At 40.3% G+C, this 16,042-nt stretch overlaps 1 protein-coding gene across 8 annotated transcripts in view; it reads right to left on the bottom strand.

The window, feature by feature from the left end:
* Nucleotides 1–16,042, bottom strand: part of DLG2 (discs large MAGUK scaffold protein 2) — a gene marked incomplete at both ends in the record, with an annotated part of 916,537 nt that overhangs the window by 15,322 nt on the left and 885,173 nt on the right. For 5 of the 8 annotated variants that reach the window (XM_082494344.1, XM_082494341.1, XM_082494345.1 and 2 more), the window contains one exon: nucleotides 7,727–7,772. In XM_082494344.1, coding sequence (XP_082350470.1) covers nucleotides 7,727–7,772 — 46 coding nt within the window. Of the gene's footprint in view, nucleotides 1–4,643; nucleotides 4,686–7,726; nucleotides 7,773–8,672; nucleotides 8,773–16,042 lie in introns of all 8 variants that reach the window. The other 3 variants (XM_082494340.1, XM_082494343.1, XM_082494342.1) reach the window with 3 other exon arrangements.

Raw genomic sequence — 16,042 nt, forward strand, 5'->3', positions numbered from 1 at the left:
ATTAGCTGGTTCAGGGTTATCTCAAGGCTGGTTTATGTAACCTCATCACAGAAAGAACAACTTAACGGTAGTCCAGGACTTTATATACCACTCTGCAAACTTGTTTTTACTGCTGAGAACAGGTACAAATAAACTAACATAGTTATAGCCTTCATATTAGTATGGCCAGTGCGATGCCGCAACAGCTGTGTGGCAGCTCAGCCCCTTTCAGATCAGGCCAGCATTTGTTCCTGGCTCAAAGATACTTTTAAATTTTTTTTAGAAAGGGACAGATTCTGCTGTCAAATGTGTTTGTGGTTCCCCCTGATGCTGGGATGAAGAAAATCCCACCTTTGGCTCCAGCTCTTTTGCTCATTACAAACCCGGTGTTGAGAGCACTGGCAGAAGAAATCAGGTTGACTATGTGTAACAGCTTTGTTGCTAAGATGTCGTCAAAGAATTTTCTCTTGAGACCACATAGGAGGACTTTAAATTATATTATTATTTTGAAATAAAAACTATCACACTTCTGTCAAGAAGCTGATTTTTTAACCCCCAAGACGTAAGCAATATTTCAGCCAAATACTTACATTTTTAAGCAATATATTTTTCTAAATAAAGATGAATGCATCAGAATATCTCTCAGAAAAAGCCCAGTCAGTCTGTAACCCCTCTATTAATCACTGTCCAGGGCAGGGCCTGGACAGCTCTCACTTTGTGCAGTTGTACCCCTGGTTTGGAATGGTTCTAGGAATGATCAAGTAGTGCAGGTTTTGACACTAGCTACTTTTCACTAAAAGCTCATCATGAGAAGCAAAAGTTAGAGAATCATGTTAAAACAATTGCCAGAGACCCACTAGAAAAAATTCAGAATTCCACCTTACTCTGGACTCCAACTGGCCTGTTTTTACAGGGACAAATATGAACGTCTGCAGGAGAACACATGGCGCTTGCCTGTTATTTCTTACCCACACACTTTTCTTTGTGCTGGCCAAGGTGTGAATTGCTGATTTCACAGAATCATAGAAGCAGAGAGTTATTTAGTTTGGAAAAGACCCTTAAGATCCTTGAGTCCAACTGTAAACCTAACGCTGCCAAGTCCACCACTAAACCATGTCCCTAAGTGCCACTACGTACCCAGCTTTTAAATACCTCAAGGGATGGCGACAACACCACTCCCCTGGGCAGCCTGTTCCAATGCTTGACAACCCTTTCAGTGAAGAAATATTTCCTAATACCCAATCTAAACCTTCCCTGGTGCAACTTGAGGCCATTTTCTCTTATCCTATCGCTTGTTACTTGGGAGAAGAGACCGACCCCCACCTCGCCACAACCTCCTTTCAGGGAGCTGTAGAGAGCGATAAGGTCTCCCTTCAACCTCCTTTTCTCCGGGCTAAACAACCCCAGTTCCCTCAGCTGCTCCTTGTGACTTGCGCTCCAGACCCCTCACCAGCTTCATTGTCCTTCTCTGGACACGCTCCAACACCTCAATGTCCTTCTTGTAGTGAGGGACCCAAAACTGAACGCAGTATTCGAGGTAGGGTCTCACCAGTGCTGAGTACAGGGGGACGATCACTGCCCTGGTCCTGCTGGCCACACTATTCCTGATACAGGCCAGGATGCTGTTGGCCTTCTTGGCCACCTGGGCACACTGCTGGCTCATATTCAGCTGGCTGTCCACCAACACCCCCAGGTCCTTTTCCACCAGGCAGCTTTCCAGCCATTCTTACCCAATTTCCCACAATTCAGAAAGCAGTGGGGCAGGCAACCCCTTTATTTCTGCTCATTTGCTGGAGAAACAGAAGAGAAAAGAGGCACTGGGAAAGGGTGTCAACCCTGTGCAAAACCCTATTTGCTCCCTGTGAATTTTTCAGCTGCTTTTTTTTTTTTTTTTTTCTCCTCTTATTATGCCCCATTTCACCGGTGCACAGACTGAGGGCTAGATGAGTTTGCAAGTCAGCACACATGGTGTCCTGGTGAAATAACTTGTAGTGCCTCAACTTGAACACACAAATTGTCCTCAAAGTAGCACTGCATCACACTGAAGAACAGCTCCGCAACAGGGCTGGCTCCAAAGGGAGTTAGAACAAACTTGTTTTTGTGGCAGTGACTGACGCTGGGCCCTGTTCACAGCTATCCAGATGCAAACGAGAAGAGCAGAAATAATAACTGCACGCTGTCTTATCCTATCAGGAATACCCCGAGCACCTATTATTTTTTTCCTTTCATTAGGAATAAGTAAATTAGAATGTTGAGGAAGATGTCTTTAGGAAGTGTTCACAGACTGGGTCTGATAATTACTCTTCCCACATGAGGCATATTGATAGGCTTCTACTGTGCAGTGTCCTCTCTCAACAAGCCCACAAGGTCAGAAATGCAGTGAAATAAGACAAGGTCTTCATGACAGGACTCATTTTTATCTCCACGCCCTCACAATTTGTTGACTGCTCTCTCTGACCACCGGCCTCTTGCTCTCCTCTGTCTGATTCTTCTCTGTACCTGAGTTGTAACTTCTCTAGGGGAGATTTGCTGCAAAGAGCTGTGTGGTGGGACATACTGTAGACATAGAGTAGCCTGGAGATCCAGAGAGTAACCAGCTGGACTCAGGAGGGCTTTATGTCCCCACAGGAGATACGCTGATATACCATGGCCATGTAGAGATTGAACATGCAGTCAGGTTACAGTTGATATGCCATTGTGGCTATCCGAAACAGTAACTTCCAGCTGATAACCAAAGTTGCTAGTTTTCCAAGGTCATGCCTTCAAATGTCATGTCTCCATGAGTCCTTAGCAAATGGAATTAGGCCCTTCGGGTACCAGGTCCTGGATTTTAAAGCGACTTTCATTTGGCATAACCTAAGATGGGCTTCCTCTGCTGCTAAATGGCATAGCTCTCCCACAGGCAGAGAAGGAAGCCCTGCCTGCACCTTCTCCACCAGGCAGCAGGTTGGGCACACCAGTAATGTGTGGGGAGCTCCGGCCAACAGGATGTAGGCTAGATGCTGCTGGGGTGAGACAGGAGCTTTGCCTAGATGGAAACCACTCTGGAAGGAGAGTGCCTGCCATGGGAAGTTGATACCCCAACAGTACTTTTCCTTCCAAATATCTACATGCCAACTGACTTCCCCAAACCGTTTCTATCCCCTTTCTTCCACTTCCAAACATACACTTTGTTTCAAGCTATCGCACAGCCAACGAGGAACTGGCTACCTGGCTTGTCTTATGATGAAATTTGAGAACTAGCTTTTGTGGACCTGCCCCAAATGTTTGGCTGCAACTGGGCGCCCCTGTTAAGTCTCCTGGTGGGAGCAGTTCATCAGACGTGGGATGTGCTCAGCCACCAGCCTAGATTCTCCTCTGCGCTTTTACCCTGAGCTCACCCTGAAATAAACACACCTGGAGGAGGTTTGAAAACTTTTGAAAATTTAACCTATTGGCTCATTCCTGATCGCAAAGTCAGTCTGAGGAAAGAGTATCTTACATTTCAAATGTAAAATCCACCTCTCCTCCTCAGTAGAGGACACGTTAAAAATAAAGCACTTCAGAATTGGATCTTGGCAGTTCAAGAGCGCCTACTGTTTTCTTGTGACTCTGGCAATTGCTTTCCAAGGAAACCTTTGCAATACAAGAGAATACAAACTAATTTACCATTTCTGAATTGCATAAGATTAGCTGTTTTACTGAGACAAACCAGTGCTTATTAACAGAGCTCAATTGCTATGCACTATATCAAGACTAGTAAATATGAGGTATGATACCAATGATTACCTGAATGTATGCGGGTGCTTAGCACAAGTGCTGTGACTGGTGGAAAACTTGATTTGCTAAGCAAATGGCTTGAAAAAATTAAACAACTGGGTGATTTAGTAAGCAATCTATCATTTTAATTATCTTTTATTACATTTCCAGTCATTTATTTAATGCTTTTTTTTTTTTTTGCTCTTCAACACTTCCAGAAAAAAAGTTATATTGGTAAAAATTTGGGGTATTACTAACTATTACCCAGAATGTACAATCTGCCTCTTGGCTATATGACCATATGGAGTCTGTAATTCCAGATCAGGCTGCAGGGTTGGGACCTCTGCTTATAGGAAATCAGTGACATTCAGTGGCAGTGCCTAAAGGGTGAAGGTCTATCTTACCTTTTTTTGAAGACTTCAATATGCATTACGAAATCTGTACTGCCAAAATTAAGGGCCCAACAAAATTCTGGGGACGATTTCTTCGTCCTTCATACAGGCATGCAGGAATGCAAGTAAAAATTGTGACCTTGTAAAGAGGATGCCTTTTGCAGATTTGACTACAGCTATGGAGCAATTTTACTCTTAAAACATCATCAAGAAACTGCCCCCTCCCTGCTGAAATAAACTTATTGTCACTAAACTGAATAATCGTGAATTTCACAGGCTACCCAAAGCCAGGTTTGGGTTTATGTCCCAGAATACATCCCAAATAACAACCTTCCTCTCTTGGCTTGTAAAGGTTGCCAGTTTTCTTTTATAGCTTTGTACTCAAGATGTGGTCGTAAATTTGAATTCCAAGCCATTTGCTCCAACCGTCTTTTTAACATTAACAAAAGAGCAGCAAGGAGAGAAACAAAATAAAAGAAACAAACAGAACAAGCAATGCAAATTAAAAGGACTCTAATGAAAGCAGTAACTTACTGTAGCTACTTTCACTATCGCTGGCATTAGAAGAAACATGTTCTGCAAGAACAGTACAGCAAATTAAAGAACATAACCAAGCACCACAGAGCTGCAGAAACTTAAAAGAACTGCCACAGTCATGCAAAGGTAGTTGTGCAGAGAGGAAATAAAAACTGTGCAGTGACATCACCTGAAAACTCCCAGATAATTTACACAGGTAAAATGAAAGCTTTCTCTCTTGTGGCATTTCAGAAAGAGAATACATGTCTTAGCTAGTGACGTGCATCGTGGCAAAGCTGTGTCTTTTCTTGATGACAGATAATGAAATCTCAGACTACTTAATTTCAAAGTATATTATGGTTCGCTTGCATCTCACTGGACGTCTTGAGTAACTTCATGAAACCTGAGTGTCTGCTCATATTATTCTGCACTATCAGTAACGTGCATCATTAATGCATTGGAACTATTCCTGCTAAACTTCTAACCTGTGTCCATCTTTAATCACTGTGCACTTTCCCAAAGGGTTAACCAATTAACATGAAAATGGTTTTGATATTAAATACTGTAACTGTATCTATTTTACCCTGTCTGAAAAAAGAAGACAGAGCCAATGACAAAACTAAGAAAAAAAATGGAAGAATACTTTTTTCCAGACATTGGCTAACCTCAGGATTTGAGCTCTAGTATGAAAACTTTTTCCAGACCAGTATGACTGGGTGAACAGGGACATGAGAACTATCATGATGGGTCAGACTTGTGGTTTGGCAAGTGTGGTGTCCCGTTACTATTAGTTTATTTAAAAGCAGGTGTGATCTATATCATGTGAAGTTGCTGTTCCCAAACTGTAGTCAGCAGACTGTTTATGGTCAGTCAGACCATGCTATGTGATCTCCAGAAGGTCTGCAGAACCACATTAAACAGTGGTTTTAATAGTATCTCTGGTAGAAATGCTGATTACTTTGCACTGGAAAGATGACTTGGCAGCTGAAACTTTTCAGCTGGTCCAGGACATTTAAGAAGCTAATGGGATATGGCTATGCAGTGGGGACCCACCCTGGGTTCATAAGAATGAGACCCAGCGGTTAAATAGACAATGGGTACAAATAAGTCACCTCCTGACAAACGCTAGGAGCCAAAACTGGTCCAATATTTGTCATTAAACCAGTGGGCAGATTAGGCTGTGGGTGACCCACAACTCTCGCCTGCAACTGCCTCTAAAGGTTCCCAGTGAAAGAAGGAACTCATAAAAGCCAAGAACCCCCTGGGATGAACCCAGAGCAGACCGTGCATGGATGTCATGAAGGAGGACTAGGGGAACAGTGCCAAGACTACCTCTTCTCTGCAAGGTGCTGCGTTTCTCCCCAGGTACCAGTCTGAGGGCTTAGGGTTCACAGAGTGGGACTGATGGGGTTACTGGAGCGGGATAAATGAGAGGGGGTGATACCTGATAAAAATAATAATGAAAAACTTTGATCTTAGTAAGCTTAGTAAGAAGCTTAAAAAAAATTAAACTTACATTTTGAAGACAACAGTATATTGACTTTTGGATATTTCATAGCAAGTTAACAAGGGTTGTCTCAAACTAATACGCTATACAGGACCCTGAAGAACTCTATTAAAAAAGAACAAATATCCTTCATAGTAAGAACTGTCATTAAAAAGCATCTCTGAAGTGAAATTTGGATGGGTGGGAGTGTCTAGAGGTATGTCAGTAACTGGAAGCTAGGTGCAATATTAACAGAGAAACTAGAGCCTCTCTAATACCTCTGTGCTACTTTTCCCTTAGCAATTTGCAGAATTCAGTTATCTCCTTGCAAATGGTTGGATGTTATGGAGATTTGTCTTTGTAAGGACACAGATATTCATGAGGGTTATCCGATCAGAAGTATTCTACTTTTCTTTAGCAGGGAAGGAGCTGCATTTGTTGCTAATGAGCTGCCGTGACCCTTTAAGTAAAGTAGTAGAATGGTTAAAATTCAGGTGGCAGCGACATTTGCTGTCTATCACTGACAAAACCAGTTTTGCAGAACTGCTCCTCTTTGTACAAGAGATGAAGCTTTCATCTTTAAATTGCGAGCTACCGTATGGCTTAAAGTCAAACCATTAAAATGTGCCTTCAACAAATCAGTCAGAAACAGAGTAATCTCTAAAATTGTGTGCATGGATGTGCATTCCTGCAATTAAAAAGCACATACAAAACAGTAGGCGATGCAGTGTTAACATTCACACACGTCTTGCTCCAACTACTTGGCACTCAAGAAAAAGAATAAGAACTGAGGAAGAAGCAGCCAAACACATGCAGGTGGCATTTTGTTTAAATTATTTAGCTCTGGGTACAGAATATAATGTAGCTATTTATATAGAAATCAGCTGCAAATATTTCACGCTATACGATTTTTCTGGTCTAACTTTCGAGGAAGCAAAATTGTTTCTGAACAATTATCTGAGACATTAGACATTCTGCAATGCCAACTCTCGAGACAGGATTGCTGCGTCAGAAAAAGAAATTGATTAAGGTTGTACGACAAAGAATAGGTTGCTAATGGTGAAATGGGTCCAAAATTAGCTTTGGAGAAGGCATGGTCTTCTCTAGCCTGCAAATGACTTCTTCCATTCATAACAAACACTAATCTAAAATCCAGCAAAGTAACAAACACTCCCATGCAAAAAGCTGAAAATGCAGAAGCAACGGCATAAAATAATTTGCTATTGATCTCCTCAGGATGTAATCAAGGTAAAATGTTTAACTTTCCCTTTAGATGGAGAGAGGGGGATTGTTGCTGACAAGAACAGTCTGGGCAGCAAAAGGAGTTCTAGGTATGCTACTCTACAGAACTGCCATGATGGGGACAATAACATACTGTCAGAAACAAAAGGTGTTATTACAAAAGGAGTGAAAGTGTCTGCTTGATACACTGTATGTAATTTAATATCGTCATGCAGAACAAAACGATTGAAACATTTTTAATGCATTCACAGCTGGGTAACAAATAAAACTCTGTCTTGTGCATGCTAGGAGTGGAGGGTCCTCAGAGAAGGAACAGAAGCCAAAACAAAACAAAACAAAAAAAGATTTACAGTGACCATTCCTGGGAACTTACTCAGAGTCTTTGTTCCATAACCGTCGTCACCTAATCCGGGGATGTCCTGCACGGAAGTCCCCAGAGAGAGCAATGAGAAAGGAAGAACAGCCGCAGAAGAGGAAGGAAGAAGTCAGTGGAGTTGAAATGGATACTACCATGACTGACCATGTTGATTGAGCAATCTGGATCCCTGCTTTTTCTTTCTGAAACAACTTTAAACCCATATTCTATGGGAATGAAGCCAACGAAAGAGGCAGTGACCACGATACATGGCTTTTGGAGCTGTGAGGAAGAAGGAACAATCAGATAAATAAAGCCCCAGAAGGGATCCTCACCGGATAAATTTTGGAGAGAATTATTAAGAAAAAAAAAACCAGAATATTTGGGCTTGGATCCAGCATATATTTTTAATAATGCTGGTTCTCTACACATTTTAAGCAAGCAGTAAATGCCTGGGGAGGTACGCATTCCAAGATCTGATTTACTTCTTTAAGCTGTTAGCAACAATGCTTCATTTAATTGTTAAAATTTCAGTGAGGTTGCCCACGGCAATCAATTTGGAGAATATCAAAGGCAAAAAAAGAGATTAAAGCAGACCTTTTTAAAAGTAACAATTTAGTTTAATATTGTGAAAATCACGTTTGCTTTATTTTGAGCCAGTTCTGATCTGGCACTATTTAATCAGAGACGAGCTTGGGTTTGCGACAGGTGCCACAACAACTTTGAGGAGCCACATTTGCTCTTCCAAAAGTTAAGGTCACTGTCTTATTCTTCTGAAAATGATGTTTCCAGGGAAGGAAGGACCAGCTGGATCCAAACTGCAGTCACACATTGGTCACAGTAGTAATACCTCTCCTGCCTGCCTACGACAGATATTTGCCTGGATGTGTGGGATACTGGTATCATGCGTGTCACCCATTTTTTGTGCTGCTGCATGTGACATCGTCTCCAAGAGGTTACTTACGTTCTGGATCACTTGTTTCCTGCTCACTCTGCTCCTTGCTCTTGTAGAATGGGAATTTTCGTGAAAAGATGAAGTTCTTTTTACGCTTGTCATTGAATGACTGTGAAGGAGAAAAGGCATGGGGCAAAAACAGGGACGTCTAATTGTTGTCACACTCATGCTGACAAAACAACTAGTTTGTAAAAGTGGAGAGAACTGTAGTGACTCAAATCAGTCCAAACCAAGTGGCTGCAAAGAATCGGAGGTGGTTGCGGTGAGGTCTGCATGTTGAAGGCAAAGCCCCTGGAGACCGGATCGATGTGATTACAGAGGTCTCAAATCACAACCTTCAGCTCCTTATTTGGGAACGATCGTGTTTGGCTCGTTCAGATAAAGGGCTACAGATGGCTCAGCATGCTTTGAGATCAAGCCACTCATCTTTAATCATAGCAGACTGTGCACAGAATTAATTAACTGGCTGAAAAAGTATAGGCTGTAAAGAGGAAAGCGGAAGCCTTTGATTTACTCGTAGGTATGTGAATTCAGCCCTGTGCCAATTAAAATATTTTTTTTTTCTGGTAACTGCTGCTGATTGCGTAGTGTTTTATTTGGCCTCTTAATCAATAAGTTTTTAAGTGTGTTTCAATGCTTTTTTGGGGCATAATTAAAAAAATACTTTGTTTTATTTCATACATGTATATTTAGTCATTAGGTTCCTCTGGATATGCTTTTAGTTTTATGTGAATTAGAAATGGAATTCTGCTGATAGGCAGTATTTCATTGCAAGTTGGGCAACATGTATTGCTTTAATTCTTCAAATGGTGAATTAATATGGTAGAAATTGTTTCTTTTTACATGACAAAACCTTTGACTTTATAGCCAGTCACAAGGGCTCATGGCACTGTACTATGGAAAAGCAGGATATGCCTACTTGGGACATCTATTTCAGATCCTAACTGAGGAATTAGGGTCCCTATACAGCCAGTTGAGGGAAGCTGGCATTTCCAGAGGGCGCCTATGCGGAGCTGCAGATGATAGTGTTTATGTGAAGTGATCTGTGCTGTCCATCAGGCAATGCCCTACACTGTTTCCTATACGGAACGGATGCAATGCCGACACACGACTTTGCAAGTAATCACCTCCAAGAGAGCAGAGACCTTCTTAGCTCATTTAAAGGACCAATCATCTCATGTGTTTGTCATTGCTTGAATGAAATATAACCAGTATTTGGCTCCAATTCTGAAATGGAATAGATTTAGAGTTTCAGAATGTAATTCATTTTCTTGCATTTTGGAAGCACAGCATAAAATGTGGTTTAGAATATGTATTTCTGAAAGATGTGAAGTTAGGTACTGAAAATCTCTACTAAAGTTGTTGTCTACCTGTGTCACGAAAGTTTCATGCCACTTTTACATTTCAAGCATATTTAAAGTTCAGTAACTGAAAACAAAGGAAAAAAAATGCACATGTAGAATAGATGATTCATGAAAATATCTGAGTATGTAAACAGTCAATGTGAAATTAATGTGGAGGTCATGCACAAATAATCCAGACAGCATGCAATTTCAAAACAAAGCAAATATGAAAGAAAGCTAGAGGGAAAAAAAATGCACATGAAGGATTAAAGTAATCTGTGGATGAAAAGAGGACTGACATGCACATTACATCACTTTAATGACCTAAAGGATATAATTAAATTAAAATGTGTTTTCTGTGACCATTTCTTTTATTTTTTTCCAAAGAAAGGAATGTAGCATGTTAACATTTCCCATTGTGAAAATGTTGTTTGTCATGATTCATCTGAATTTGACATAGTAATAGTATAGGCATTACACTTTAAAAGGGAAAAATATATATACACAATAGCACCTCAAAAACCAAAGGGGTTTTAAAATTACAATCACTTCATTACCAAATGCCATTTCACTTTGGAATTAAAAAGAATGCTTTCAAATTCATAAATAAATATGCTGTGTTTCACAGAGGTTATACGATAAATAACACTTATGAGTATTCTTTTCCAATTATTTCCCAAACAGTCTAGAGCAAAAACTTCAGAAAGTCCATTTTCACCAGAGAAACATATATTTTTTTCAAGCTTATGCATGACCTAACAGTATGTTCCAAATTAGACGGATTAACTGTAGTGTTATATAAACTCTTTCTCCTCTTGTGATTTCAAGTACTGGGTTGCCTTTTTAATATTGTTCCACTTCAATTTGGCCAATGAAAATCTGGCAATTCATAGCAGGTGACTATTGTGCCCAACTGTGTCACTGCATTTACACCAGTAAAAAGCCTTGTTCCTAAAATAAAGCTGACTCTTAGTTTATTAATAGCCATAAGCAAATATGTTTATGCACGTGTTAATATTTCTATAGATTAATCAACGTGTATATTCATGTTAATGACCATATATACTATCACAGTATAGTCATAGGGTTTATATTTGAAATAACAAAAAACTGTAAAATATTATAAAACACTGAAATGGGTCTGATCCTGCAAACTTATAGAAATAATTAGTCCTTGGTATTAACTGAAAAGGCTTACAAAGTATTTATTTTCTTGTACACTAAGTGCATGCTGCTTCACAAGAAACCAAAGACAGGAGCCTTGATTTTGGTTTTGTATCCAATATAAATGTGATTAAAATCAGGCTGATGATCTCCACCTTAAGGATATGAAATCCTGCAGACACCCAGCAAAATGCTTCTTAGAGATGCCAAAATATATATCTCTAATACATAGAGATAAGGAGCTTGGCAAAGAGAGGAGAGGGAGACGCATACGGAATAAAATCACAGTTTTATTGGACACACTGTGTTCATTCCATATTTTTTTCTCTTGGTGGTGGAGGAGTAGAGACCAACACGGAATACATATTTTCTTTTTTAAGAAAGGATCATGTCTGTGAAGAATGGCGGTGGGGTTAAACTGCAAAATTCGGATGTGTGTTTTTGAGAGATTTTAGTTCTATACAATGGGAACTTTGAGACCTGTCAAATATTCTGGAGCCAGTTTCCCCAGGGGCTCCCTATGCTGCTAGAGAGCTGTGAAAGAGCCGTGGGATAAATGGAAGAGAGGTATTTGCCTACATCTCTCAGCCCGATGCAAAAGTTGCACACAACTGGAATTGAAATTGTGATAGCAACCTTAGGCTTGATTCAACAGTATTTACGCAGGCAAAGTTTCTGAAAGTCAGTGAAAAAGTGCCTGAAAATGGATTTCGGTACAAGTCGCAACTTCTTTGCCATGATCATTGTAAAGCCCTGTAATGGAAAATAACTGGGGCATCTGTTGCCGTGAAAAACCTGCAAGAGATTACTTTTGTACCTCACTGCCATCAGTTCACAGAGACTACCACTAACCTAGGAACTGGCATTACTAGGCACTTTATATAGCCAAGTGCCTAAGACTAAAAAACAAATAGAATTTTCAAGTACTGTTAGACAACTGAACAGTGAAGTCATTCTTCACAACATTTTACTGGGATGGAAAAATGAGTCCTTTCTCAGAAAATCTTTCACCGATGTCCTGGCTTGAATTCTTGTTTGATACTACTTAGGCACAGATTGTGTTTTGGAGAAGCCAAGAAAAAATTGTGATGTGCACTCTTGCTTGGCCAAATATCCCTTGATGTCCCCAGTTACGCAGGTCTGACTTAAACGTATCAACCTCCCCTGGTTGTGACAGACATTAAGACACCGTGTGTTTCTCGTTCCTAAGAACTCCAGTACTTTTTTTGTGTCAGCATCACTTTTGTATTCTAAATGCTTTTCCCTAGGTGCAGCAGCTCTATGTATGTTACTCATCAGCTAATAGGATAGTGGTTTTTTAAAGGAAATTTTCATGTAACACTGAATAAACAATTCAATTTCAAAATTTGCTTTACAGTGGTAAACATCACAAAGAATAGTAATTTGATAGTTGTACCATACTGCAATAGGCAACTATATCATTGTTTACTTTGAGCTTCTTCCCAAGTTCTTTTTCAGTGTAGCTGATCCAGCTCGTAGTGTTTAGTGCAGATGTGCTCTTGATAGAGGCTGTCCTCTTTATGCTTTGCAGAAGAGCCTAATATGTTGGGGAAAGATTTCTTTTGATGCTCTAAAAGCTCAAAAGCAACTATATCTTCTAAAAGCCATTGAACTCCCAAATCCATTGGGAATCCTTTATTTTGCTATTTCATTCAACCAATGCTAATCCTCAGTCGTGAGGGGATCACCTGTGAAAAAGCTGTTCCAGAGCACTGGCTGTGAAATTCTTTTAGACAGGGTGTAGCTGAATTTCATTTACCACCTATTTTTAGGCAGGTTTGAGCTAAACTTTAGCCTAGTTTTTATGTTACGTGATTATCTGTATCAGTCGTGATTTGAGATTGGTTTAGGAGTGTATATGAGTTCATTCAGTTTGCTGCTTCTCATCTGCCATGTTTGTTTTGATTCTTCTCCTTTAATACCTGGTTTTGGCCTAACTTAAATGAAAGGCCCTCACTTACCCAGCATTATAAAAAAATGTACAAAATTTATCAGCAACGTTACGTCCCTGCAATCCTTTTCTCTAATTTAATTCACACTTTTTGTATTAGGGCTGTTCTTTTACTCTCTTTGGCTACGGACTTTAATAGAGGTTTGGGCACTCAAACGCATTGGATCCCTACGTGTTAATTCTCTCCCACCATACCGAAAAGTCACACTGATACCAGAAATAAAAGTTTGGGACTGTAACAGATACTCAGTGTCACTTCTCCTTTCAAACATATATATCACCTCTCTGCTTTTAGAGTGGGCTTTTTCACTTAGCAATTCAAAACACATGCTGAATATGAAGTCTCCAAAACAAACTTTTGAAGACAATCCTGTTTTAGCATATTTGCTTTTTCTGAAAAGTGGTTTTGCAGTTAGGATGGCAGCATGCTCTGGGGAACGTGGGTCAAACCGCACTTTGGGATCTTCTGCCTCGTTGTTCCATCTGCAGTACTGGAACCATAGCAGTGCCCTCCTTACGGGCACTTTGTGGGGACTAGGTCAACACTATGACCTGGTGGATGCTATCACTGAGGCCATGGGAGTTTCTTTCATTGAGATAATGCAGTTTACTGAGGTTAAGTGACTTGACCAAGTCTAGAAGAAAGCCAATGTTACTGAGCCATTCTTGCTTTCCTGGTGTAACCAACAAACTTGGCCATGGGCTTGGTTCACACACACAGAAAACTCTTAGTAATGTCTGTGCAGACATGCAGCAGATAAACTAAGAATTTGTTATTGGCAGCTGTAAGCCTGGTTGTATAGCGACCACGCAGTATATTCCTTAAGACGTGTATCTTTCATTTGCAGTCTGACCACACAGTTATATGCTGGCAAGCAACACTTGCCAACTGCTCTATGTCTTTTTATGACATGCAGGGGGAAGGATGCCCCTATTCTGTTAAGTTCAACCTTAAATTTTCTTAGATACTGCAAGTATTTGGAAATAACAATGCAAAAAAAGAGCCTGGGCTACAGTGATTCCTTATTAAATTTTTGCACCATGATCTGTTGTGATAAGTGAGAACAAACTTTGGGTGAGAGGAAGCTCAGATGACGATAACTCTGCTTCCTTAGTTTTCCCATGAAGCTGCAGGGAGATTTGGATCTTGGAAATCCAAAATGAAAAAGTACAAACCTGATTAAAAACTCCATGCTGTCTAGCTCCTACAGACAAGGGTAGTGTTCTTTAGTATTCATAAATCTCAAATTTTACTCATTTTTTTCAGACTGACTTAATGCCACTTGTCAGCCAGCAACTCTATTTTAATTCCTAACAAAACAACAGTTAAAACACAACACAAACTACCATGGGAACAGAAAGACTAGTAGGCTTTCAAAAAAACATGTAAAAGCAGTATTTCCAATTCTGCAAACATGTATTTAATGTGGTGCTAGGTACGAATCACATTAAAAAGGGAGTACTCATCTGTGCTAATTTACATCGCATCACTGTCGGCAGGATCGAAACGCCAACGTAAAAACCTTGCATACGTGACAGCCAAGGTCATTTACAAGTACCTGAAGGTTGTACCCAAAGAGGGTGGGAAGGATTTGTTCAAGCAGCAACACTGAAATTAATAGTGTGAAAATAAGAAAGGGCAAAGCTCCTTGACAGTGAAATCAATTTGGATGTAGAATAATCTGCCCCAAGGGAAGTGGAAAAGCCTAGATCATTTTTCACATTCAAAACAAATCTGCTAATCTTAAGTACTACGGGGAATAACACCGCAGTGCTGGGAGAGAAGGGGGCGGTGAAAGGAAAAGAGCTAAACAACAAGCCTCTCCCAGCTGTAACGCCGGTGTTTCTGCGATGAGATGCCCACAGATACAGCATCGCAGGGTTGTGCTGGGGTTCGGCGCGAGCTTTGACCTAGGCGGGCTCGCTCCAGTCATATGGGCAGTGGGAAGGTCTTCCTCTCCTTTCTCAAGGCTGTCTCCGGAGCTAGAAAGTGTATTTGATGTTTGGCAATGTTGTCCCAAATCTTCTTCTACTCTTTTTAAATATTTTTTTTTTTATTCCAAAAAGTAACTTTCCCTATTAGAGCTGATGAGTGCCATCAGCTACTGGTCCCACTAAGAAATCTTTGCACACATGAACCTGTCACAGTGTCCTCTGTGCAACATCGATGATGAAAGACCCTCAGAGATCAACAGTAATGTTGGTGTGTGCTTGGCAAAGTTTTGGGACTGTCTGATCACCGGCCCAAACCCACAGATTTTCCTACAGTGCACACTGCGGGACCTTTACTACCTTATCTTCATTCTTCAGTTTGGATCAGATATTTTCACATATCTTTTTCTTAACTCTGACGCTCAGTTGACTGCTGGTGCTTCTTTAGATTTGGAAATGAAATTGAGGGGTTTGGTCTCCCCTGTGCAACCTTTTGAATTAATCTCACTAATAAATACAGCTGGAGAAGTTGATACTTATATGTGCTGTTAAAAAAAAAAAAAAAAACAACTTGCTCCTTTATCACTATTTTTTTGTGGAATCATTTATTTGTGCAATCAAGTGCTGTGCACTTCAGTTGTGCAAGTGTAAACTACTGCATAAATTGGACTGTTGCACAAAAAGAGTAAGTTGCAGAAAGACCTTTATTACTTTTTATTTTGTGAAGCAGTAGTGGAGAAAGATTTACCATACCTACATGCCTTCAAACTATTCACTGAAAGATAATTGGAGCAGACTTGTCTTTTGAACTGCCCTTTGAGTTAGAGGAAGAGTGTTGTGCTCACAGGTGACCGGTGTAGGAGGCTGAATTACGGCAAAGATCTGGCTCGGGAGACAGTGAATCATGCCAGGCTCATGGTTTTCATTTAAAACATTGATTTATTTAGGCCCTAGAGCTAAAATTATAA

Source organism: Vanellus vanellus (assembly GCF_965231255.1).
Source record: "Vanellus vanellus genome assembly, chromosome: 1".
Classification (NCBI taxonomy): domain Eukaryota; kingdom Metazoa; phylum Chordata; class Aves; order Charadriiformes; family Charadriidae; genus Vanellus; species Vanellus vanellus.